Source organism: Mauremys mutica, chromosome 6 (genome assembly GCF_020497125.1).
Source record: "Mauremys mutica isolate MM-2020 ecotype Southern chromosome 6, ASM2049712v1, whole genome shotgun sequence".
Lineage (NCBI taxonomy): Eukaryota > Metazoa > Chordata > Testudines > Geoemydidae > Mauremys > Mauremys mutica.
Genome location: NC_059077.1, coordinates 81,505,734 through 81,532,354, shown reverse-complemented (window position 1 = coordinate 81,532,354; position 26,621 = coordinate 81,505,734). Strand labels below are relative to the sequence as shown.

Sequence of the window (26,621 nt, the reverse complement as noted above, 5' to 3'; positions counted from 1 at the left end):
GGAATCAAAAAGGGGTCACAAGGTATTCATGCAAAATGTCAAAGAGTAGGGGCAAGTCTATTGAAGCATATTTTTCTAGTATGTCTACATTTAAAAAATGGTTGTGTAGAGTATGCTTCTCTTGTTATGATCACTATAAAAACTATATGCCAAAGCCTTTTCATATTTGCCTAATCAGACCTGTACTGTCATGTTCATGAGGAAATTGGCTGTAATTAAACTGAATTCTTTTAACCTCCCCATCAACAATAAATCAGGCATATTATTGCATTGAAAATCACAGCTGCACATAAAGTTATTCTTATGTCAAAAGAAGTGTATTAGCTCCACTGTAATAACTAAAAACCAAAGCTATTGCTTTGGCTCTAACATCTGTTATTTCCTTCTCTCTTTAAAGTGTCTCTTATGTAATTAAGAATAAAACTCAAGCATAGGAACAAATACCAGGAGTTCAAGACAAAGATATTTTAGTCATGCAAATTTGATATTTGTGACTGGAAAAACAATGGAAGGTGGCCATGGATTTACCTCATCACTAGGATCCTGCATGGTGTTATCATCAGAACTCTGGACAGGTGCCAATTCATTGAGCTCCACATGGAAGAGAAAGAATATAAAGCCATAGAGAGCTGGTCCAAGGCCGTTACATAGACCTCTGATTCCAGTTATTATTCCCTGGACAACACCTGTGAAAGGAAAAAGTAACAATAGTGAAGGCGGCAGCCTTTTCATTAGCCATCCCTTATTTTTATGTATGGTACAACAGCCCAAAACTTCTCTAATTACTGTTTAATTCTATCATGTAATAGATTAACCTTACCTTCCACATGAGAGGGTTTTAATAAATGCCTTCAAGGAAGATTAGCTGGATTTTAGTTAGCTTCCACGTGGGCACAGTTCGCTCAATATATTAATGTGCTGCTAGCAACATTTTCAATTTTGAAACTGAGGGGTCTGAATTATAAGTTATCAAAATTTCCCCGCTATAATGGGTGAGCTCAGCCTCCATGCTCTCCCTAACTCAACTTCTCTCCACACTTATTCTGAACAAGAGGCTTAAGATATTTGCCTTAGCTAAAAGATAGATAGCCTTGGTTATAAACAAACAAGTAAATTTCTACCTGCAAAATACTCCGTCAAGCTATGGACTAACATTTTGTTTTCCATCAGTAACATCCTGCTCTTGTCTGATCCTCCTCAGATAAATCTTATTCCTGCTCCAACTGAAGTTCAAAGTACTGAATAAATAAAGGTCTGCCCACATTTGTAGCAGTTTCTGACGGATACTAATTTATGTATTATTACTTTAACAAGTGCAATTATTAAGCACTGCCTGTGTACGAGGTGATGCTGTATAAGACAAAAGAAGCCACTCTGTCTTGACGAGCTTACAAACTAAAGAGACAGACATGAACAAAACAGATCTTGATTGGTGTGAACTACTTTTAAATTACGTGGAGACCATTTTTACTGACATAGGTAGTATAAAATCAGGGAAAGAGTGATCCCCAGGATCTGCTGGAACAAAAAGAAAGTAGGGAAGAATCCTTTTGGCTTTAGTGAGTGGAAGTCACTTAGCTCCACCCAAACTGAAGAAAACTAAGTGTCATTACAATGGCTGTTTCCTCTCCACTAGATGGCATAACTTCACGCTGGAATTCTATAAATCCTTTCATGTACAGCTTTCTAGGTGGCTTTGAATGAACAGTGCACAGCTTTATTTTCCCCTAACTTCCACGCAACTCTAGGGTGACCAGATGTCCCAATTTTATAGGGACAGTCCTGATTTTTGGATCTTTTTCTTATATAGGCTCCTATTACCCCCCAACCCCATCCTGATTTTTCACACTTGCTGTCTGGTCACCCTACGGAATTCTTCCCTGCTACTTTTAACTGTTTACTGCTTGAAAAAACTATTCCTTCCACAATACAACAAACCAACAAGGACAATGCCTCATTTGACACTTAGTTCACTCTTAGAATGTAATCACTGTAAACTGTGTTAAGCCTACAGAAAACTACCATCAAACGTGTACAAATACCACCTTTCCCAACAGAAGACTGCCTCCTAGGCTGTATCCTTTCTTTACTTTCTGTCTTGCCCATTCTATCGTGCAGTCCTCATTTGTTTGTTCTAACTTTAGACTGTAAACCCATCAGGGCAGGGATTTGATTGTTACATTTGCCTTTAAAGCACTATGGCACTATAGAATATAGCTCATTTTACCAGTATTAACTGCTGACTTTTTCACTTTAAAGCAAGTGTAGGTTTTACCTCTTTCAACAACTTTGGAATAAACATGCATACACACAACCCACCCCCCTTCTACCATGTCTTCATTATTCCGGCTTCCCTAGAGAGAGAGGTTATGAAATTTGTCTTTTATATTTTTGAAAGACGCTTAGAGCAAATTGGGCCACCCTCTTTCCCTAGCAAGGAACAAAAAGAAAATGTTTCTTATATACATAAGGTAATAATCAGACAATAGGAAAATGGGGACTCAGATGTTAAGAGAAAGATGGTTGTTCAGAGTCATAGAATGCTTTTTAAAACGTGGAGAGGAAAAACCATAGAAGTTACTGTAGCAACTTACTTTTATTTTCTAGCATCTTTAAAGGCAATTATGTAAAGAGATGACTGCACTGATCAGAGCAATGCTTTTCAGGAAATAATGAAAGGCAAGTATGCCTGATGTGCATCCATCTCTCTCCACAATACCCAGAGACAAACTTTCATTCCTCCTGACAAAAACTAATTACCTCCCATGTCATCTTATTTGAAGAGCACAGCTAGATAGGTATTATGGTTTTTAAGAAAGAAAATTGGTCCAAGGAAGAGAATTTTTCAGGCGCACCAAGATGAATTTACTGAACTTACCTTGTTGATCTGGCTCTGCATTTCGCGAAACCAGAGCACTGATTGCTGGAAACGTAATACTTGACATGGCTGCTACAGCTCCTGCTGCCCACATCATCCTGTGTTGATTGAAATACATATTTTGTTCAAAATATAAAGCAGCAATACTTTTAGGTACAAAAGCATTTCCCCAAATAAGCAAGAATACAAACAAAACATTTTCAGATTCCTCAATTAGGGTCTGTTCTTAAAACTGTCACTAAATCATTCACCATTAAGTACCCAAAGATGTAATTTTTGTAATGGCTATGCAGTTACAATTTAGTTATTTTCTTCTCTTACAATTTGTCAAACCTCAGAGTCTCTCCTATTTATGTTTTTCTGAGTTACACTGAGCTCATTGAAATTAATTGATTTGATTCAACCCAAGCTAAGATGAGGTGAACACAATATTACTGATGCGGCCTTGTCCTCTGTTAGTAAAAGGTCATACCAAGGAGCAAATTCAGTAAATCTACTGCATGGATAGGTGCATGCCAGGTTCTGCCAGGCTCCTTCGAAATAGCTAGGTTTTATTTAATCCCATCCTGACTGATTTTATTTAATATCCCCCAAGTTAACTGAATAGGGTCTGAGGTGATATTCACTATACAGGGCAGAGCACATATTAATAGGAGAATATGCATTTTCTAGTGTGGCTTTTGAACAGCTTGTCTTCCTGTTCTACTTCACCATCAAATCCAGTTCCAGAATTCACCCCATGTTTCTGCACAGAGCCTAAAAATCTCTGTTTAGCTGCTACTACTCTAGGTAAAGCCGCTCTCTAGCTCATCTCACTTGCTACGAAGAGCTATGGTGAAAAAGTTGGTGAGGTTCTTCACTATAGCACAGAAGGCGTTGCTACTCCAAAAAGGAAAGAGCTTTTGCCTCAGTGGCCCTCACTGGTAGAGCTGTTTGGAAATAAGTTATGAAGGGGCTCTAACACAGCACCTAAAGCTTTAAACCCCCCCCCCCCCCCAAAACCTGTCACTGCATGCATCTGACAGGGTAGGAGACGGCCAATAACTGGTAGACAAAAGCAACCTAATGAGAATAGCAAGCAGCCTGTGCTCCATAGTAAGTGTGTGTGCTGAAACAGATTAGTTGGGCAAGCCAGACTGAACAGTCTTGCTGGTATCCAACTTCAACAGCAAGTAAAAAAGACCAAACTTTTCCTGAAATGATACTCCAAAAATGCTCAATACTTTCTATAAAAGGGAAAGATGGGCAGAGATCAAGCTGGCAGCCTACATCTGCAAACGTCCAGAACTGTTAACAGGAATCGAAGGACTAAATTATAAGAACACCTTAAATGGGCTGATATGGTAAGAAAACTAACTATTAGGATGACTAGCACATCCTGGATGTTTGTGGAAGAGTAAGAGGCAAATAAATAATCAAAAGGATTAATAAATTCAAGTCCTTGCTGTACATGACTAATTGCTACAAGCATCTGAAACAATGCTTAAAGGAATAAGTACACTGATTGCTCATCTAAGACTAATCATCTGTTATCTCTTGTTGCTTGCTTTGAGACACAGGTTATGAAAGCTACTCTAAAGACTAATTTCAGAATGAATAAAAAATATTATCACCAAAAACTTTTTTTTTGCACTCTTTTAGATGCATTTGCTTTTTTGCCTTAACTCTTAAGCAATACAGCTAGCCTCAGAAAAAAAGGTGCTCGTTTTAAAGCACGGTAAGCCATAACTCTAGGAAAAAGTCAAGTGCAACTTAAAAATTAGGAGTCAAGTTATACAACAAATCAATGTAATATATTTGAAGGACAAGTGTATCATGTTCTGAAAGAAAATAATGTTAATGTTCAAAGTAGTGGGAGATTTTGGAAAAAAATACTTTAAAGCCCCATGAAATTTGTGCAGCTCAGGAGACATGTGCTTACCAAGGTTGAGATCCAAAACCATACCAGGTCAGTTGGAGCATTTGGAAGCCAAGGCCAAGGAGGACTGTATTCTTGTTCCCTATTGACCTCATCAGGATACTGAGGAACACTGTCTGTAAAAATAAGGAATGAACTCAGTGAGAAGCATTTTAAACTTGAGACCTTTAATACAGCTTCCACTTTTACAGGAAACAATCCAAGAGAAGCTCCACTATTGCTGTTTACATTCAATTAACTGAACTCTGACTGTTATGACATTTTTGTATTTAACAACCCAAACAGACACCTGATTTGATCCACAATTTGATGCATAGCTAGTACTAAAAGCATAACCAGAAACATTTTTAAATATCTTTTCAAAAAAGGTAGAGATTTCCCTTCGTGTTAGTAACTGAGTTTATTACAAAATTTAAAATGTTAAGTATTGAAACGCAGAACAGTGATTCTTTGGTTTTCTGGAATACGCTGATATCTAGCATGCAGAGGTTTTTCCTGTCATTTCCTCAAACTAGAGTTCAGTTTTAGTAAGTCTCACAAAAGGATTAAGTATCAGAGGGGTAGCCGTGTTAGTCTGGATCTGTAAAAGCAACAAAGAATCCTGTGGCACCTTATAGACTAACAGACGTTTTGCAGCATGAGCTTTCGTGGGTGAATACCCACTTCTTCAGACTTGCATCTGAAGAAGTGGGTATTCACCCACGAAAGCTCATGCTGCAAAACGTCTGTTAGTCTATAAGGTGCCACAGGATTCTTTGTTGCTTTTACAAAAGGATTAGTCAGCCATCCCAGGAAATTTGAGAACAAGTTGACCTTGGAGCAGACGTTTATTTCTAGATGGTTTTCAAGAATCAAAGATGGCTGCTTTGCTCACTGAAATCCAGTGTTAAATCCCATTTTTTCTCCTGTATGCAGAATGAAGGACTGCATTTCACTCTGTGCCTTCTCCTGTCCTACCTCTCAGTCACACACACTTCCTCACTTCCACTGTAAGGGACACCCTATGGAGCAGGAGTCAACTGTGGGGGCACAGGAGCCTCAGCCAGTGAAGGCCCAGTGGTGATCCCTGTGGGAAGGGAAGCCCACTAATCCAAACCAGGAGACAGGTACTTCCCAATGGAGCTCTCTGCAAGGCAGGTACTGCCAACAGTGCATTGTGCCTGAGAGCAGAAAATATCCAAGACACTGCTGGAGACCCATCTTACATACAACTCCCCCACCACAGTAGGAGGGAAGCAAATCATATCTGTATTTCTGTAATACACCACACTTCTTACCTTATTATATCATTCTGCTATTGGTCTTTATTTTTATTCACTGTCCCCATATTTAACTGTACTGGTAGACACCATGAAAATATTTCAGTAGCAAAGTTAGAACTAAATCATATGCCATGTGAGTAATCTTTGTGCGTGCAGGGTCTCAACATTTTAAGGGGCTAAATTTACCCATTTATATTGATTGAGCTGATGTGCATTTTACAAATATAAAAGTTAAAGGAATCCATTTCTATATCCCCCTCATTATTTGAAAAACAATTTTTTTTGTTAAATTGTGGGAAAGCAGTCAAGAAATAAGTTTTGTATTGTGTTTTCAAAGCAGTTAAGTTAGTTGCCATTTTAATCTCCTGCTGAAATAAGGGCCAAAATCTTGGTCCAGCTGTTGAAAGAATCCCATTTTAATAAGCTTGCACATCTCACACTTCTGAAACTACGTTCCATTGCTCCTGAGGCACACAGTTGTTACCGGAGGTCATTGAGAGAGGCAACCTCTCAGGAGGAATCTGAATGAACAGATGTTCCTTTACTGAACAAAATCTATTCTGAGGCTTTAAAGGGTGGAAAGGAGCTTACCTATACATAATTGCAACATGTCAAAAATGACACATCGGTAACATTCATCTGATTGGTTATACTCCTACGACTTTGGGGAAATATGTTCAAGAAATGTACTGTATTAGGTTGAACTCATTTAATATGTTTTGTAGAGGAGTTTCATTATCGCAACTCTAACAGATGTGATTATATATGCACACTGAAATCCCTTAATTTTTCTTCTTTGTTTATCCAAAGAGTCAACAGAATTTCTAAAAAAGCTATTAGGATAACACTTACCTGAGCTATTATAGACAGAATTCCTACTACAGCTATGAATGCTGCTATGGTAGCAGGACCAAAACCTATAATCTGAAAGAAAATAATATAAATTTATAAATATAGTAAGACAAATGCTAGTTACAGATAATTAGTTAAAACAGTTCCATATAAAGATGGCATTTATAAACATTGGAACACAACTATTTCAGTAAGAACTACCGTATGTACTCGTTCATTAGCGCGTTCATTTATAAGATGACCCGCCCCAAAAAACGGTTAGGTAAAAATAGCAAAAACTGCATGACCCTTTCATAAGCCGACCCTATATTTCAGGGGTTGGAAAACTTTGGCTCCCAGCACATCAGGATAAGCCGCTGGCAGGTCGGGACGTTTTGTTTACTTGGGGCGACTGCAGGCACAGAGCCCCTCAGCTCCCAGTGTCCGTGGTTTGCCATTCCCAGCCAATGGGAGCTGCAGAAAGTGCCTGCAGACGCTCCAAGTAAACAAAACGTCCTGACCCGCCAGTGGCTTACCCTGACAGGCCGGGAGCCAAAGTCTGCCGATCCCTGCTATATTTTAAAAGCTGGCATCACAAGAAACACTCAAAAGTTTTGCTAGAATTATTTTAATGTAATCTAACAAAAAATCTGTTACAATAATAACTGAATATGTATTTGCCTTCGAAATGACAGTCAATATTTAAAATCAGTAAATGGATATTTAAAACAAGTAACTTAGAATAATATAAGACTTTAAAAAGTCTTAAAATCTTTCAAAGTCTGAAACAGTCTCTGATTCACCAGTTTATTAAACTTGACTTCAGTCACAGCTGCACCTGCATTGTCATAGTAGATGTCGGGAGTGTCGTCTTCAGAGTCAGATTCCTTCTCATCATCAGCCTCTGTTGTGTCATCAAATATGGCATCATATTCTGACCCGTCGAGTGCACTGCTGATACAGCATTTCCTAAATGATTTTTCTACCATTTCTGAGAATGGACACCCATGCGTCCTTGATCCACTGGGTGACCAGATTGATTTTGGGCTTCGTAAGATTCCCGCCTTTTGTCAACTTCGCTATGCCTGAACACATCCATTCAGACCACATTTTGCATAGCCTGTCTTTAAAGGGTTTGTTCAGGCAGGCATCAAGCAGTTGTAGAACTGAAGTTAAGCCTCCAGGTATTACAACCAAAGCAGTTTTCATATTTTTGGCCACATTTTTCACCTCATCCGTCTTGTGTGCCCTGAACATGTCCCAAACGAGCATAGCCTGTTTCTTGAAAAGTGCTCCTGGTCTCTTATTCCACATTTTTTCCAGCCATTCAATAGTCCCACTTTCATCCATCCATCCCTTTTCATGTGCACATACGATGACACCAGCAGGAAATTTCTTGTTTTTAGGCAAAGTTTTTCTTTTAAAAATAACAATAGGAGGGAGTTTTGATCCATTTGCTAAACATGGTAAAACCACCGTAAAATGGATTTTTTCATGGCCAGTGGTTTTAATTAAAACTGTTTTTTCACCAACACCGGTTACCATTCTGTTGCTCGGGAGATCGAATGTGATTGGTGTTTCGTCTATATTTCCTATTTGTGACAGTTCAAATGCATATTCCTTTCAATATTTTATAATAAACCTTTGGAAAGATTGGATTTTTAATTCCAGATTTCTAGGCAGCTTTTGCGCTATCTTTGTTCGCTGACAAAGACAGACCACGACGCTTCATGAAGCGAGTATACCAATCACTGATGCGACAAACATTGACGGCTTTACTGACTTGTATTTGTCGTCGTCCGACATTTGCAGAGCACGCAGATGAATTCCAGTTCTAGTGACAATGTACCCATTTTGTCGACACTCAACAACCCAATTATTGAGATCTTTATCTCAGGAAATGAAGTGCACTTCGGACATTTTTTTCTTGCTTCTTGGCATGTCTTTTAGTGGTGTTTTATTTTTTCGTCATTCTCTTATTTGCTTCTCATTGATACAGAATTCACGAGCAGCAGCGCGATTATTGTTTGCTTCTGCATATTCAACAACTTTAAGTTTGAATGCTGCATAAGACTTTTCTTTTGATTTCATTCTTCATTTTAAATACTAGTATGAAAATAGATTATTATTATTATAGTTATAGATTTTGTAGGACTTTATATGGGAATGTCACCTGCTTTATCACTGTCAAATTATTATTGTTCTTGGTTTATTTCAAAGCAGACCTGTAGATTGGCATGTCTGTAGGGATAACAGGCTATTTCAATTTTATTAGAGATTCCATCGATTCTGAACGTTATATTTTCATATTGGCTCGAGACTTATGAGGTCCATTTCAAGCCAATCTAAAGTCAATCCACTAACCAAAGCCTTTGCAACTTTAAAAGGCTGCAGTATTGACATCAATAAATAGGTCAGAAAACTTTGGCTCCTGGCCTGCCAGGGTAAGCCACTGGTGGGATGTTTTGTTTACCTGGAGCGTCTGCAGGCCTGGAGCCCCTCAGCTCTCTGTGGCCGCAGTTCACTGTTCCCAGCCAATGGGAGCTGCAGGAAATGGCGCGCCCACAGCTCCCACTGGCTGGGAACGGCGAATCGAGGCTACAGGAAGCTGAGGGGTGCCAGGTCTGCAGACACTCCAGGTAAACAAAACGACAATGTATTAGATTTTCAATTCAATGATTCCATAGAGTTTAAAATCTTCAAATTTTGGTGTAGACCCGTTTATAAGCCGACCCCTGCTCTTTGATGAGTCACTTTTTTTTACCAAAAATATTCTGCGTATGAACCATTATATAAGGTAATTCACAGATATTTGTAAAGATACAATGGTTAAACATTTTCCTTAATTTTAGTACAGTATAGCCATATAATCAACACAAAACAAAGGACAGTAAAATGTTATGATTTGGTTGTGTGTGAATTTATTCTCATAAGAGGTATTGATAACTCTGGAAACAAAGCTCTAGCCACATGTCGCAGCTTGAGCTCCTCACAACTAGAGATCACCTCTATGGGCTGAGACACACAATTGAGTTATCTTTCTAATGAGACTGCCAATTAATGCCATTTGTGATGGTTTTTATGGCATAGGCACTTGTCTACTAGCAAATTGACTCAGACCACTAACTCATCTCACACAGGTCAAAGTAATTTCACCTTTAGAATCTGGTCTCCACAATCCTGGGTGAATTTTAAACCTGTGGCAGAAACCTATTACCAACTCAACTCCATCCATCCTGCCTCCTAAAATCCTTACCACCTTTGACAGTTATTCACGGTCCTCAGTCTGCTTCCCCTCTGCCTCCAAGTACTCCTGTTTCCTATTATCTTAAAGAAATCCTCACTTGACCCCACTTCTATCTCATCTCCCTTTCCCTTCCCTCTATATCCAAGCTCCTGAGCAGACTATTCCCTGTTCCTTACCAATTTCTCCTCCAGCTCTGTCCTCAATCAAATCTGGCTTTATCCTTCCCACCATGGCAGATCCCGCACTAAAAGGCAACAATGACTTATCCAAATTTCAAGAATCACTTTACACTGATTCTCCTTCATTCATTTAATTTAATCAGCGAAGCACTTCTTGAGACTATCTTTTCCATGCATTTCTGTGACTGGATTCTCTTCCTACTTTGCTGACTGCTCCTCTGTTACCCCGAATGGATCCTTTTGCTGCTTCCTCCGCCTCTGCACAGTTCTGTCCTCTGGGGCATTTTGTGTTGCCTCCACACCTTGCAACATAATTAAGTTTTTGTCATGGACATTTTTAGTAAAAGTCAGAGACAGGTCACGGGTAATGAAAAATTCATGGAAACTGATCTGTCCCTGACTTTTACTAAAAATACCCAAGACAAGATGGGTAGACTGGGTAGATGAGGGGGAGCTGGGAGCTCCGGGGTCCCACCGCTGCAGCTACAAGCTGCCAGGTCCCCCTGCCACCCACAGCATCTGGGAGCTCCAAGGGTCCCTCTTGCTGCTCGCGGTGGCGGGGATCCCCTCCACCGCCAGCGGTAGCTGGGAGCAGCGGGGGCCCCCTCTTGTCACCCGCAGGGGCTGGGAGTTCTGTGAACCCCCCTGCCGCCTGTGGTGCATGGGAGGAGCAGTGGGGATCCTGCCCGCTGCCTGGGGCAGCCATGAGCAGCAGGGATTCCCTCTGCTGCAGGGTCCCCTGCCACCCGAGGCAGCCTTGAACAATGGGGGATTCCCTCCTACCGCCGGGTCCCCGTCGCCCAGAGCGGTGGGGAGTGACATTGGTCTCCCCCCGACGCTCACGATAGTGGGGATTCCCCCTGCTGCCAGGTTCGCACACGGCGGTGGGGATCCCCCTTTCTGCCAGCGGGAGTGGGGAGCAGCAGGAATTCCCTCTGCTGCAGGGTCCCCCCTGCCACCCACGGCGGTGGGGAACAGCGGATCCCCCCACCACCCATGGTGGCCGGGAGCAGCGGGGGAGCTGCAGATTCTGTGACTTCCGTGACTAAATCGCAGCCTTACCCATCATCTGCCCACCATTCTCACTTTATTACTCCCTTTGTCATCTCCATTTAATACCACTCCTTACACTTCCAACATCTTTCTTCCTATGCATTACACTCACTCTCACACACCTCTGTGACTTAAAATTTAATTTTACCTCACTTTTCATCACTGACCACCACTTCTATGCCATTTACTCCTCCACTCAACATAAAAGTATTATAATAGAACATAAAAACAAAGTGAGTAATATCACCCATAATTTCTCTACTTTGTTGTCTATCAAATGCAAGAACATTTGACAAACTGCTTATAAATGCACACGATTACATTCACTTTACAGAAAGGGTGCTTGGCATTCATGTTAAATGGACACGATTAGGAAAACCCACGGAATTGATGTTGCATGTTTAAGATTTCAGATTTGTGGAAAAAAGCACACTTGAAAGAAACAGACTGATGATTCTTAAGTGTATAATTGAGTTGTGAACTTTTATCTAATGCACTATAAAAAGTCATTGTGCTATGTAAAGATTAATAATCATTTCCCTGACTCACCTAGTCCAATTGACTATGTTCTCATATTTTCAGTGCTTTCAGCTTTAAAAGAAAATCTCTATTCTTGCTGTTTCCCTACTGAAAAGTAAACTTATACTGAGAGGCAGGCTAGAATATTCAGCCATCCCCAAGCAGCTATGCACAACACTAGGAACATAAATGCACTTTAAGAATAGGATATTTTATTACTCAAAGAGTAGGGGAAAAGCAACAAAGGAGGAGCAATTCTAACACAAATTTAGCTTCTTTTCATTAAAAACAGTGCTATTCTAGAAGCAAATACAGTAAGCACTGGTCCAATATTAAATTAAAACTAAACTTCAGTAAGACCTTTCCAGCACTACTTCAGAATTAGGCCATGCACTTGAGAAGTTTAGGAAAAAAGTCTTTAGATCACTGAAACCTACAAAAAGTTTTAGCAATAGTTTTACAATAATAGCAAGAATACATTCCCTCAAGGAAATCTTGTAATTGTTGTATACGAAGTACAATGGTTTCATAGTTTATGTACATATGGTGCTTTAAAGACATAGTTCCCCAAATGGAATATAAATCTAGAAACAGAACTCTGGCAATCCTGATTGAAGTGTATCTTGACAGATTCTGAAAACATGACATGCATTCTTCAGTTACTCACCTGTCGCAAATAGAGAAAAAAGCTAGAATACTGGCCAGCCTCGGGCAGGTAGGACAGAAATACTGTGATACAGATCAGGAGGACTGTGGAATCTTTCCCAACTTTCTTCAAGGACTATCACAAAGAGAAGAGAAGGAAACATGAGCCAAACTGAACTAGTCTGAAAACTCTTTGTACAAAGGGATAAAAACAGTAGTTCCCTTAAATTTTCCATTACTAATCCCAAGTGAATGAAATTCTATGGAACAGTTAAAGGGTCACTATTACAGTAAAAGTTATTTAAAAGCAGGTTTTGTTACTTGTCTAACATATCACGAAAGAATTTTAACTTGATTCTCATCATTTGTTTGCTTACTTTACACTTTATTCACCACGGACTGTAGGGATATTAAAGAAGGTTTATATTAAACATGGTTTATATGAGAAATGATTTATTGATTTATTGTTAATTAATACTTTATAACTTAAGGTTTATGTTAGAAGTAAATTTGTGATTCCCAACATTTAGCCTCTAACCTGCAAGCCACCAGCTGTGTCTGTGTGAAGCCTGCTCAAAAAGACACTTGGTATAAAACTTGTTAAGCTCAGAAAAATGTGTAAAACTTGTTAAACATCAATTGACTCTAAGTGCCTGTTCTCTAAATTGGTAACACCCCAAAAGGTAAAAAGACAGTGAAATAGATGTGATTAAGATAGAGAATGTATGTGAATGCCGTGCCTAGTTTAAACAATGAATGAATGGTTAGGGAGTTACCAGCCTGAAGAATTCAGTGTCGGCTGAAGAAGGTGTCAAGTGGGATCAACCAGATGACCCCCACCACCTCAAAGGAAGGAAAAACAAGCATCTGACAGAATGGAGCCAGCTACCTGCTGATTGATTTAGCAACAGCAGAATGAAGCAACTCTCATGGACTGACAGGAATAAATTCCTATAAAACTGGACTCTAAAGACTGAGGACTTTGAGTCTATGGCTTTGGCTACACTTGCATTTCAAAGCTCTGCCGCGGCAGCGCTTTGAAGCGCTAAGTGTAATCAAAGCACCAGCGCTGGGAGAAAACTCTCCCAGCGCTGTCCGTACTCCACTTCCCTGTGGGGAATAACGGACAGCGCTGGGAGCGCGGCTCCCAGCGCTGGGGCTTTGACTACACTGGCGCTTTGTAGCGCCGCAATTTGCAGCGCTGCAGAGGGTGTGTTTTCACACCCTGCTGCAGCGCTGCAAATTTGTAAGTGTAGCCAAGCCCTATGGTTCTGCTGCCAACCCTCAGGAGCATCAGATGCATCTGACACAGACTCGGCTCCATCCTCATGACCAAGATACCTGGCCAGTAACTTGGCATGAGCAACGTCTAGGCTGGTAACTATGACACCTATACAGAACCTGAATGAATGAATGAATGAATGAATGAATGAATGAATGAATGTGTGTGTAAGGAATAAGTAGTAATAGAAATAAGTAGTAAAACAATGTGGTTTACTGTTGTCTTTTGTTTTGTTATGGTATTTACAATAAATGTGGCATCTTTGCCTTATCCCTCTTAATAAGATCCAGCTGGTTTTTATTGGTATAACAGGACAACAGGAACAGGCTAGTTAGAGTCACTTTGTCATCCTGCACTAGTATAATATTGCAATTGCTAAGGGAAGGGACTGGCAAAGAAATAGTTAATGTAAATTAAAAAGATTTTCCTTAAATTAAAATATTATGAAAATATTCCCATTATTAGTTTTTCATATAGCCTAATATAAATTTTGGGTCTTATCCATCCATGTTGTCCATTAAATTTCAACACAGAGTCAGACTATCAAACCTTAAAGCTAGTTAATCATACATACACATTATTACTACCTTTATGAATTACTCGAAGTTTAAGCATTTACCACGTGAACCCTATTAAAGGGACTACTGCTAGTGATCAGCACAGATACTACTTACTATTCTGTAGGTTCAACTTGCCATATCACAAAAGTACTCTTATTTCTTGTATCTTTCTTATACTTGCTCATTTCTGATAATACTGTATCATATTTTGAAAAACTATTAATAAATTGTGGAAACCAAGTCCCCTTGCTGCAGTTTTTCCAAGCATATCACTCATCTCTCAACATTTATAATGCAGTTTCTTTAGAGCAACTCCAGCAGGGTGATTTCATTGAGAACAATTCACTTTTTAAAACATCAGTGTATGAATTCACCTATAGAAATCAGCATCCTTATGAAAGCAAAAAGCATACAATTAGTGTAAAAAGGTTGCGTCAATTTATTTTTTAAAGTGAGTACACAGCAACATAAGAATTCAAACACTTTCCTTTCCATAACAATGTGTTAAATGAGTCCAGAGGGTGGAGTGTTTCCTTAAGATTTTCTACCTCCACCATACTACCAGTATATGTAACAGCTTCCAAATGCATGAATATCCAACATGATTATTTTCATTATAGTTTACACCTCTTTTGCAAAAGAGGTATAAAGATTAATGTGTATTAGGTTAATGACTAATTTAGCAATACAATTAAATTATTCCTGTTGATTAAAAAGATGTAATAACTATTTTAAAAATATGTATCTTACTGCAAAGGGATCTGCTTGTTCCCAGGATATAGGGGCTCCCCATGAAGCAGGTCTCATTTTTTCAGGTAGAGATTCTGGTACAGCTAATAGGATGAAACAGATATCCAGGACAGCCACCACTGTGGCCACTAGTACTACAAGGTTATCTCCTTTGCTGGCAGACAGGTATGCGCCAATGGCAGGACTAGTTACCAAACTTGCTGCAAAGGTGGCAGAAACCTAAGCATAAAAACAATTTTATAAGTTAAATTGATTTCACTACTACAGCATACAATTAAGATTAATAAAGGAATTTTCAATGGTTTTGAAAATACAGGTACTTCATTTAAAAAAAATTACAGCTGGCCAGAAAATGGGTAGGAAAAAAAGAATGAAAACCTCCATTTTCTACAACCAAAACCTGGAAAGTTTCCAGTTGAAAAACTTTGATTTTCATCTAAAAATTCAGTTTTCAAATGGAAAAAAAATCAAAAGTTTTCAAGGAAGGTAGACACTTTACACAGGAGTTCTAATTTAACTGAAAACACAATAGAAAAAAATTGAGCCAGCCCTAGTCAATATGCACAACTTAAACTGCTTTAAACTTTTTTAAATCAAGCATCCACATTTTGGGATAATTGTGATATCAGAATGTGTTATGTCAGGCCTTGTCTACACTCAGAACTTGTGCTCTTTGTACAGCAGGACTACAACTGCATCACTGTAAGCACTAGACAAACAGGGCTCAGGTACTTTCATCGTTTTATGAAAATCTGTTAATGGCTGATAGCACTTAATGGTGCACATGCACCAGCGCTAAAAGATGGGTACCAATTTCTCTAGTGCAGGCACACCCTAACTTATAAACGCAGTAGTTTATATATCTGATTCAAATCCTAAATTAACAAAGTTCATGATTTTAGGCTTACAGTATGTTTACAGTAAAAGTAGTGTTTTTCTTATGCCAATTAAGGGATTTCTTCTGATTAAAAGTTACCAGTTATGATATTTAACACCATGCTGCTTACTCTGTGGCAAGCTGAACCCACAACAAAACCCTTTTATTTCTGTGGCGAACTGGTAGTTCTTTGGCAGGCACAAGAATGCTCAAAAATTGAAATTTTCCTTCAATAAAATATGAAAATGAATACAACTAATACCTTGTGTTGTGTTAATACAAATTCTAGAGCATACTGAAAATGAGGCATTGTATAACTGAATTTAACATAACTGTAGAAGTTGGTGGAGAGGGAAGATGAAGACCTGGAAGTTTTGAGAGCTGGGCACTTAGGAAGACAATGCATAGTAATTATATTTAGAATTGTTACAGTTATAACCATGAGGGCTAGAAACTTAATTTTACATATTCTGGAGGCCACAGAACCATAAAAACCAGAACTTACCACACTTATGTACAGTAATAAGATTGATTAGAAAAATGCATTATCCTTACTGGAACAATTTATCTCATCTTAGATTCTATTCCTTTCTAGAAAATTGTATTGAGGAATTCTAAGAGGGTTTTATTTTATTTTTTTGAAGGCCTAAGAAAGGGAAATGATCCCTGACTTATAGCTATATCACATATATTTCCGCAATTTAATAGTAGTAGTCCTTTTCAACTACGATTAATAAAATGAGCCAGGACAGAACCATCAACTTTTTAATCTATTATTTTCTCTCTTTCATTATGCCTGTGCTGACTTTACAGCTAAGTCTCCTCTTCCCATCACTGCCAGGTGGACACTTGAGCATTTTTATTCCTGGGACTTCCCGTTTGGTCTTTCTAGCTGATCTTTTAACAGCTGAAAAGTAAGAGAATATGGTACAACATGCCAGGGACTAGAGTCCTGAACTAATATTAACCTTGAAACAGACCCTTTTAGTGTAGGAATGAAGGGAGAAATGATTCAGTTTGAAGACCCATTACTACTCACCTCCAATCTTGAGCTATGCAAATATCTACCTACATTGGTAGCTTTGAAGGAAATCAGACAAATTTTCTCTACTCAGATTCAACTGGTAGAGAGTAGCTGCTTCCAAGTAGCTAAAATAATTTAAATTATAGTTGGCTATTGCAAATGAAGTACTAGAAGGCTTCTTGTTATTTGAGAAAGATAACAACACTTGTGGCCAACAGCTACACGACCTAAACCCATCTTTAAAGCATATATCATGATGCAGAGATGCAAATAATTGAAAAGAGTTGTCTACCTGCCAAATATATCAAGCTCCAAACTGTTTGCATTCAATTCAGTAAACTAACACAATTTATCTATACAGCTGAATTTCTTGCTCAAGCCATTCACTCTTACCCAATGTCCAAACTACCGAACAGAACTTCTTTTGCTATGATTCCTACTTTCTTCGAACTTTATGCCAAAGTACTGAGAAGATAACTGTGTGACATTTTTAAGGAAGTTACTGTTTTTCAGAAGCAGAAGTATACTATTATTATTCAAGGATTTCCTAATGCAAATGCATTAATAAAGTAACAGGAAATAGGTGCTTAGCCCCTGTACATCTTTGCTCCAATGAGTTACTGTTGCCAAAGAATTAAGCAGCAGCTAATGTTCACTTTCAATTTTAAAAGAGTTACACACTATTAACCAGACAAGAGAGGGATTGTTTGATGATGTGCCCTCAGAAGAGGTTCCCTATTAAAAGAAAGAACAGGAAAATGATTCATTTAAAAAGATTAAGGAAACATACATTTTATCACCCAAAATAAGCTGCAATGGAAGTTTCCCAGTCAGACCATTCCATTGGGTCACAAACACAGACAAACATGTTACAAGGTGCTGCACCACATGAACATGGATTGATCACCATACTAGCATTGTCTGGAAGAAAGGCCAATGTTGCCTCCAAAAACAGACTCAATAGCTCAAAGCAGCTAATTGATTGGGGGGGGGGGGAGGGGAGAGGAATAATGCAGTTTATGGAAGTAGCATTTCTGTAGCTACTTATACTCTTGAATTCCATGCCAGTTCAATTAGTCAAAAAAGACTCTGAACTTACCATACACCACCTCCATTCCTGAACTTTTTTTTTTAAATACATGCAGTTTTTCCTGAACAAATGTGAGGAGGGCAGGGCAATTTTCTTCATTTAATCATTAAGGTTCTGCTAACAGCTGAAATTAGAAATTATCTATTTCTGATAGATCTGTGGCTTTGCCAGACAGCAACACTAAATCAAACAGAAGCAACAATTTACCTCAACCAGCAGACAAAAATGGAAATACTCTAGAAGAGCCACCCATCCTCCAACAAAACCTCAAACAAGTGGCTTTTACAGCATTCTAAGAAAGTAATCAAATTCAGGCTATTTAAGACCAAGGCAGAAGCAAGTTCCAGAATTCAAGGACCCTCAGAAAGATCACCTGGTCCGCACTCTCTCTCTCTCAAAAAAAACAAAAAACAAAGGCCATTTGGCTTGAGTCCATCCATTGACTACAGCTATAGCAGTGTCATGTCATTAAGCTCTTGAGCTACACTCTTGTCCAACTCCAAAATAAGCAGTCTCATTTCACAAGGGAGACTGAATCAAAGCACCTTTCCTTCCTTCCCAAAAAGGCAAAACTCACCCATTGGCTCAAGTGGCACATGATGTTATCCTGAGCAAGATACTTATTAGGCATCTCAGTGAAAGACGCTGGCAGCATCACAAAGAAATGGAGGGGAAGAAATTGGTCACGCTCCTGCCCAAGCCACTAGGAATGGGCCCACTGAAAGCTGGATCAGGCTGAAGATTCTTGGCATAGGCACGTGCCTAAATGCATAAGAGGAAGCCTACACTTGGATGCCAAAGCTCCCTTTACACCAGGGAAGAGGATAAACATGGTTAGTCCACGTTAAAAAATAGAAAAGACAATTATGTCACTGCATGATGCAAACAGTAAGAATTAAGTTTACAGAAACAAAGAAAAATCAACTTGTTTTATAGAATTAATACAGACACCCCACGGTTATGTTAGCCTGCAAAGTTCACTGCAGACATGTGGCTTAGATAGTTTTTACACAGTAAGTTCATGCATTAAATTCTTTTTGTACAGTTCCCATAAAAAGCTTCATGAAGGCAAAGTTAAGATTGAGCAGTCACATCAGTAATTAAAGGGTAAAAATCCTTCTAAGAATGTTGTACTTAGTAAAAACAATTGCCAAGAAATTCAGAGTCAATGTTAACCTTTCAAGCATTAACTTAGTAGGTGAGTTGCTGAGCATGAGGGCTTGGCTACACTTACAAATTTGCAGCGCTGCAGCAGGGTGTGAAAACACACCCTCTCCAGCGCTGCAAATTGCGGCGCTGCAAAGCGCCAGTGTGGTCAAAGCTCCAGCGCTGGAAGTGCGGCTCCCAGCGCTGTCCGTTATTCCCCACAGGGAGGTGGAGTACGGACAGTGCTGGGAGAGCTCTCTCCCAGCGCTGGCGCTTTGACTACACTTAGCGCTTCAAAGCGCTGCCGCGGCAGCGCTTTGAAGTGTAAGTGTAGCCAAAGCCTTAGAGAAGGGACAATTATTTAGAGATACTCCTAGGAGAAGCAGTGCTTCCTATCAACTTATAAGTCATATACATACATACTCCCTTATACTGTAGTATCTGAGTGCCTCACAACCTTTAATAGATTCATCCCCACAACACCCCTGTTGAGATGAGTATTATCTTCTTTTTACACAAGGGGCAAAGAGGCTAATTGACTTGCCCAAAGTCACTGAGGAAGTTGCAGGACCTGAACAGAGATCTTCCAAGTCTATGCTAGTCTAACCACTGTACCACCTCTCTGTAGTGAAAGGGCTGATTCAAATATTTCAATTTTAACGTCACAAGGTATGGATCAAGAAACACATTTTCTACATATAATTAAACACTAGTTTTCTTCTTGATACAATCTCTCTCAAGGGCCACAGGTTAGAAATCAGTGCCCTAAACAGCTCTACTGATAATGCTTTAGTGTACGAGAATTTAAAATTTTTATATACATCTTACCAGTCCATAGGCAGTACTTCTCTCATGTTCTTGTGTTATGTCTGCTACATACGCAAATATTACAGAGAAGGTAACAGAAAAGACTCCAGATACTGAAATCATAGCAAAGTACCACCTAAAAAGTAAAAAAGACAATTAGAAAATACCCCCTATTTATCTTCTACTACAAAAACACGCTGTTTATGCCATGAAAATATTTGTTAATATTTAGTCTAGAACAACTTTATATATAATTTAAAATACAGGTATCCATAACATTAATCAGTCTGTAGATTAACAACGTATATTGTAAAATAAGTGCCAATGAAGCTGTCAAACATCAAAATATATTGATCTAAATGAAAACAGAAGCATTTTCTTTTTCTAGAGAATTATGAAAAGAAACTCCCAATTTCTGACTGACCTCTAATGAAGGATAATGATTCCCATAAAATTATCAAACTGTCAAGGAAAAGAGCAATATAGGCTATGATGAATTTCAGTTGTGAAGTAGAACTGTATAAACTTAATCCACAGTTGCTCTAAAGTGGAAAAGTTTTTCTGAAAACAAGTTTTTGGTTTTTTTTTAATGCTATCACCTTCTATTTCTCTCACTCTGGAGTCACCTTTCAGTGAGTTAGTGGTAGTTAATCCCCAAGTTACAGACGCTTTCAAAATCAAGAGCATGATTACAGGCTTTAAGACAGTCAGCGGGTGTAGAAAGTTCTCTTAAAATCTTTGCTTCCCCAAAATACAGCAAATAAAGGGAAAGGGAAATAACTAAAGGGAAAGGGAAAACAAGGCAATACAGTTAAAATGTCAGAGCTCTATAATCAGATGCAAAAAATGTTCTGCATTTTATACTTCACTATTATTGACCCATTTAGAACTGCTACCATGAGACATTTATTTGGCTTGTAAAGTATATTTAGTATATTGGTTATTAGTGCATCCCCATAGAAGTCTCAGAAAGAAAAAATGTAGTAGAGCTTAGTGTTGAAAATTGTGTAGTACAGTTATGTAATGCATTCTAAGCATTTTTAGCAATTACTGCTAGACGTGTGTGTGAGTGAGACAGAGTGTGTGAACATAGTCACTAAATCAGTTTACAGGAAACATTGCTTCTTTAACACCCCTATACACAAAATCAATGTTTAGAACATGAACAAAGAAGTGCCAGGATGATTTAATCACATCTTGAGAAGTAAATCATTTTCTTCTTGACTAATTATCCTTCTTTTCCAAACACCAATCTGCCTGCAATTGAGTTCACCACAGCCCCCTGCTGTACCACTTACCATGGACTTATCCTCATTAATGGAATTGGGACACAAGTGAAGAAAACTGTAACAAGAAGAAAAGACTTTCTTCCCCACACATCAGAGAGAGCACCTATTAATGGAGCACTCATAAAGGATAAAAAACCCTGTAAGAGAAAAGAAAAGGTGATTTGTAAATGCATTTTGAGGCATAAAAAGGTTTTTTTTTAAACTACAATTTAAAATGGAACTGATTGAATTTGTGCTTTGATTCATAGCTGTTGTAGGAAACTTCACAGCTAATGATCAAGTGTTTTAGGTTTTATTTAATTTATAAGACAGGGATATAAACCTTCAACAAAACCTACATAAAAATAAAGCTTATTGCAGCTACAGACACTTATAAAACTATATTCTTCCACTAACTCTTCTCAACTCAATTATTCAATTCTTTGTGCCACTATAACAAGGTTGGTCTAGCGCTTGGAACTGGTTACGCAACAGAACAACCTTTCCCCTGGCTTTGTACCAACCTTTATTATTTGCTAGGTGCTTAAACCCCTCAGCTATTTCAGACTAACTGATATTCTAGCTAGGATTCCTTCACTTTACACACAATTGGGTAAAATATCAAATACTTGACAAAGGCTTCAGATATACAAACACAGGATTAGCACCTTTGCAACTATCAATAAACCCTTGATACAGAAAAAATCTACAGTACTTAAAATGATTCATTTTCTTCTTCTAATGTTATTTAATTTGGGGGAAATATCCTGGAGTAGGGAGAAAGCACAACAACTAAGAACACCAGTTTTCGTTTAGTTCTTATTCAAAACAGTTTAATTTCACTATAAAAACCACATAGGACTAATTTCCTCTTTTGGTTTCTTTGAGATGTCACAGGACAGAAGTGGTGGGTTTACTTTTTGAAACATGGCCAATTTGTATTTTGCTACTTGATGTTTTCTGTAGTAGAATATGTTAACAGAATGATGTTTTGTATTTGTATTCCTTTTTCTTTGTGAATTGTTTTGTGTTTTTCTGGGTCTTTTTTAAACAAAGGGTAGCCTGTCAGTGCTTTTAGGCCCAAGCATGATTCAATTAATTATATCTTAATGGCGGAAAACCGAATGCACTCTGACAATACTTTAGAAAGTCTACAATTCAAAAACATGTAATGGAGTTATGGGCATGTGAGAAGTTAGTGTTTGCAAATGGAAAAACTAAACATTTCAGCCTTCTAAAAGAACAAGCGAAAAATTGTATGCTCAAATCTAGAGACAGAAAATCCTGTAGCCGCCTTCTACACCAAGAATTAGATTCATTCATGGAAGGTAAGTCTCTCAATGGCTATTAGTAGGGCCCTACCAAATTCATGGGCGTGAAAAAACACATCATGGACCATGAAATTTGGTCTTTTGTGTACGTTTACACTATACTATACAGATTTTATGGGGGGGGGCAGAGTTTCTCAAACTGGGGGTCCCAACCCAAAAAGGGTTTTTGTGTATGTGTGTGTGGTGGGGGGCTACCCAGCTCTGAAGGCAGTGCCACTGCCAGCAGCAGCGCAGAAGTAAGGGTGACGGTACCACAATAGCCTTGCGACCCCCCCACCCCTCCCCACACACAGCCTCTTTTTGGGTCAGGAGCCCTACAGTTACAATACTGACATTTCAGATCTAAATATCTGAAATCATGAAATTTACAATTTTAAAAATCCTATGACTGTGAAATTGACCAAAATGGACCATGAATTTGGTAGGGCCCTGGCTATTAGCCAAGATGACCAGGGACTCAACCCCAAGCTTTGGGTATCCTTAAGCCTCTGACTGCCAGAAACTGAGAGTATACAAGAAGGGACAGATCACTCAATAATTGCCCTGTTCTCTTCATTCCTTCTGAATCATCTGGCACTGGCCACTGTCAGAAGACAGGATATTGGTTAGATGGATCATTGGTCTGACCCAGTATGGCCATTCTTGTGTACATTTCTTTAAAAAAATATATGAGATGCTGGTTTACCTGAGGCAGAGGAAGTAGTAGGGGGGAGAAATGTGAATCTGTCATATGCTAGCACTGTTTATTAATTCAAGATTTGAAAAATAAGGGCATAGATACTAAGACTGTAAATATTATGAAAATGGTTCTAGTCAAGGTTGTTCAACATACCACCTCTGTTTGCAAAATAAAGCTGTTTAAGTTTCCAGAAAATGCTTCAAATGTTAATTAAAAACATAAACACCTTCGAACTGATGCATAAACTTGTAAAAAATATTTACGGATGAGGAAAAAAACCGGTTTAGACATCTATTTCAATTCCAAGCATTCTAGACGTTACAATAAAAAATGAAATGAAAAAGGTGACTGAAACATGGACATCTTCGTAACTCAGAAGCACAAAAAGATTATGTTCAACTGTCTATTTCAGAGTCTTACCTTAACACCCTGAATAAGACCATTCATTAGAAATGTATGCTGAGGAAATGTTTCATGTAAGACCTAAAGAGAAAGAACATGTTAAAATGTAGGTTGTGTGTGAATTAAGAAACAAAAGAAGGGAAAAGAAAAATGATGACAAAAACGTAATCCTCTCTCACTAACAAGGAGGGACAAATACAACTTCACCAAGCCTTGTTAAAAGTTTATCTATCAGACTCATAAAAGAACTCTTAGGACTTGTCTACAGGAGTAAATTGGTGTAAAATAAGATATGAGTTTAAGCTAATATATTTATACTCATATAATCCTTGAGCTGTCACCTAATTCAAGGATAAAAGTGTTTTTCTTCTATTTAGCTCATGTTGTATGGGAAGGGATTTAAACTACACCGGGGGAAAAATGCCACTCTTATCCTGGAATAAATGTGCCCAAATAGGGTTTCATACTAGTATACCAGTATAATTACACCAAAATACTGTAGTACAATTATACCCGAATAACTGGCCAAAGCACTACTATATTGGGTGAACACGATTTTCAGTCTAATTTGATTATAATTATTCTTATTGGCAGGATGACAAACTATTTGAAAGGATGTTGAAAAATTAGTAACTTAGTGAGAAAAAGATCTACAATTGTATAGCTAACTATCCTGCAATGAGTACAGAGCCTGTTGGGTCTCTAACAGTTATGCAGATAGAAGCTGTTGCTTCGGGGGGGGGGGAAAATCTAAGGTTACTAGTATAATTATGCATAAACCAATCATTCTTTACATACCAAGTGGATTTTTGTTATAGTCCCTGATTAAAGCACATTAACAATCACATGCCTGCTCTTGAACTAGTCCAGTAAACTCTAATTAGATGTGAAGAAACTTGCTAGAATATTACCCGTGAGGCATTTTATCAATTGCTGTAACTTAGCTTTGTCTATTAGAAGGAGACAAGTGCATATAAAAGTTTTATGGATTAGTGTTAGGAATAGAACTGGATGTTACTTGTTTAAACCAGCATAATTTTCCAAAATCTTCACAAAATCTCAAATAAAATGCATCCGTATATTTCTACACCAGGGTTGGCAACATCCATAAAAGTTATTTATATGTATATTGAAAACTACTGATATGAAGAAACATGACACACCAAAAAAAGCATTATGCCACAGTTTATGCAACATTAATAGCTTTCTTTCTAGAGATAATTTTGCTGATAGGATTTTGTTTTTCATGTGTCTCCTCTTTTATTACCATGGCTATTTAAATCAACTTTTCATCAGCTTCTGCTTTTAATTCACAAAACAGAAAATTAGGACTCCAGGTGGAGAAGAGGGACAGCAGATCAGCTTTTAAAAAGATCCTAACTTCTTGCAAGTCTCTCTTGTCATAAAAATAAAGGAAGAAGCCCAGCAAAAGTAGAAATCAAATAATTGACTTTAAACAGAGTATCTCAGCTTTTTTCCTATGAAGCCATCACCACTCTGATGGAAGTCCCAGACTTCTGTATCAACTACTTTTCTTATATTTAGTTGTTTTTGGTAGAAAACTGTAGAAAGTAAATTAGATGTTTAAAAAACACTTTGATTTTACTAAATCTATGGGATTCTTTCTAACATAACTCATGGAGGACGGTTGATGCCTGAGAGGACTGGAGGTACAAAGTAGCTATCTTAATATAAAAAAAAAAGGGGGGGGGGGGAGAACCCAGAGAATTATAACCAGTCAGCCTAAATTTGATATCTGAAAAGATACTAGAACAAATTATTAAACAATCAATTCATAAGTATCTAGAGGATAAGTAGATTATAAAGAATAGACAGCATAGATTTGTCAGGAAGAAATCATGCCAAACCAATCTCTTACACTGACAGAATTATTGGCCTACTGGGGAGGCTGTAGACATGATTTATCTTCATTCTAGTAAGGCTTCTGACAGTCCCACATGACATTCTAGAAAGCAAACTAGGGAAACGCAATCTACATGGAATTACTAAAAGGTGGGTGCACAACTAGTTGAAAGACCACACTCAACAAGCAGTTATCATGGTTTGCTGCAACATAGGGAGGGGATACCTAATAGCATCCAGTAGGGGTCTGCAACTTTCAATATTTTCATAAATGACTTGAATAATGGAGTAAAGAGTATTCTTATAAAATCTGCAGATGACTCCAAACTGGGAGGGGTTGCAAGCACTTTGGAGTACAGGATTAGAATTCAAACTGACCTTGAGGAATTGGAGAATTGGTCTGACTTTAACAAAATGAAATTCAATACAGACAAATGCAAGCACTACAACTCAGAAAGAAACGTCAAATGCACAGCTACAAAATGGGGGGATTGCCAGTTAGTAGTACTGCTAAAAAGGATCTGGGGGTTATAGTGGATCACAATATGAGTCAACAATGCAGTTGGGAAACGAATAATATTCTTGGATGTATTAATAGGAGCATTGTAAAACATGGGAGGTAAATGTCCCACTCTACTTAGCCTCAATCAGGCCTCAGCTGGAGTCCAGTTTTGGGCACCACACTTTAGGAAAGATGTGAACAAACTGGAGTGAGTCCAGTGGAGAACAACAAACATGAGAAAAAAAATTAGAAAACCTGAACATGAGGAGAAGTTTAAAAAAAGGGGGGGGGGCTGTTTAGCCTTGAGAAAAGAAAACTGAGGGAGGGCAATAACAGGCTTTAAATATGTTAAGAGCTGTTATAAAGAGGACTGATCAATTATTATCCATGTGAACTGAAGGTAGGACAAGAAGTAATGGGCTTTATTTACAGCAAGGGAATTTTAGGTTAGCTATTAGGAAAAACTAACTATAAAGGGAGTTAAACTCTGGAATAGGCTTCCAAGGGA

The 26,621-nt window shown here is 38.3% G+C and overlaps 1 protein-coding gene across 1 annotated transcript in view; it reads right to left on the bottom strand.

Moving 5' to 3' along the window:
• The window catches only part of LOC123372923 (hippocampus abundant transcript-like protein 1), a 48,144-nt gene that overhangs the window by 4,635 nt on the left and 16,888 nt on the right, over positions 1–26,621 (bottom strand). Inside the window, exons 3-11 of the mRNA XM_045021566.1 lie at positions 23,767–23,829; positions 21,367–21,494; positions 20,090–20,204; positions 15,125–15,343; positions 12,555–12,668; positions 6,911–6,982; positions 4,800–4,912; positions 2,879–2,976; positions 529–686 (exon numbers count right to left, since the gene is read on the bottom strand). Of these exons, the coding sequence (XP_044877501.1) occupies positions 529–686; positions 2,879–2,976; positions 4,800–4,912; positions 6,911–6,982; positions 12,555–12,668; positions 15,125–15,343; positions 20,090–20,204; positions 21,367–21,494; positions 23,767–23,829 (1,080 nt within the window). The remainder of the gene's footprint in view (positions 1–528; positions 687–2,878; positions 2,977–4,799; positions 4,913–6,910; positions 6,983–12,554; positions 12,669–15,124; positions 15,344–20,089; positions 20,205–21,366; positions 21,495–23,766; positions 23,830–26,621) is intronic.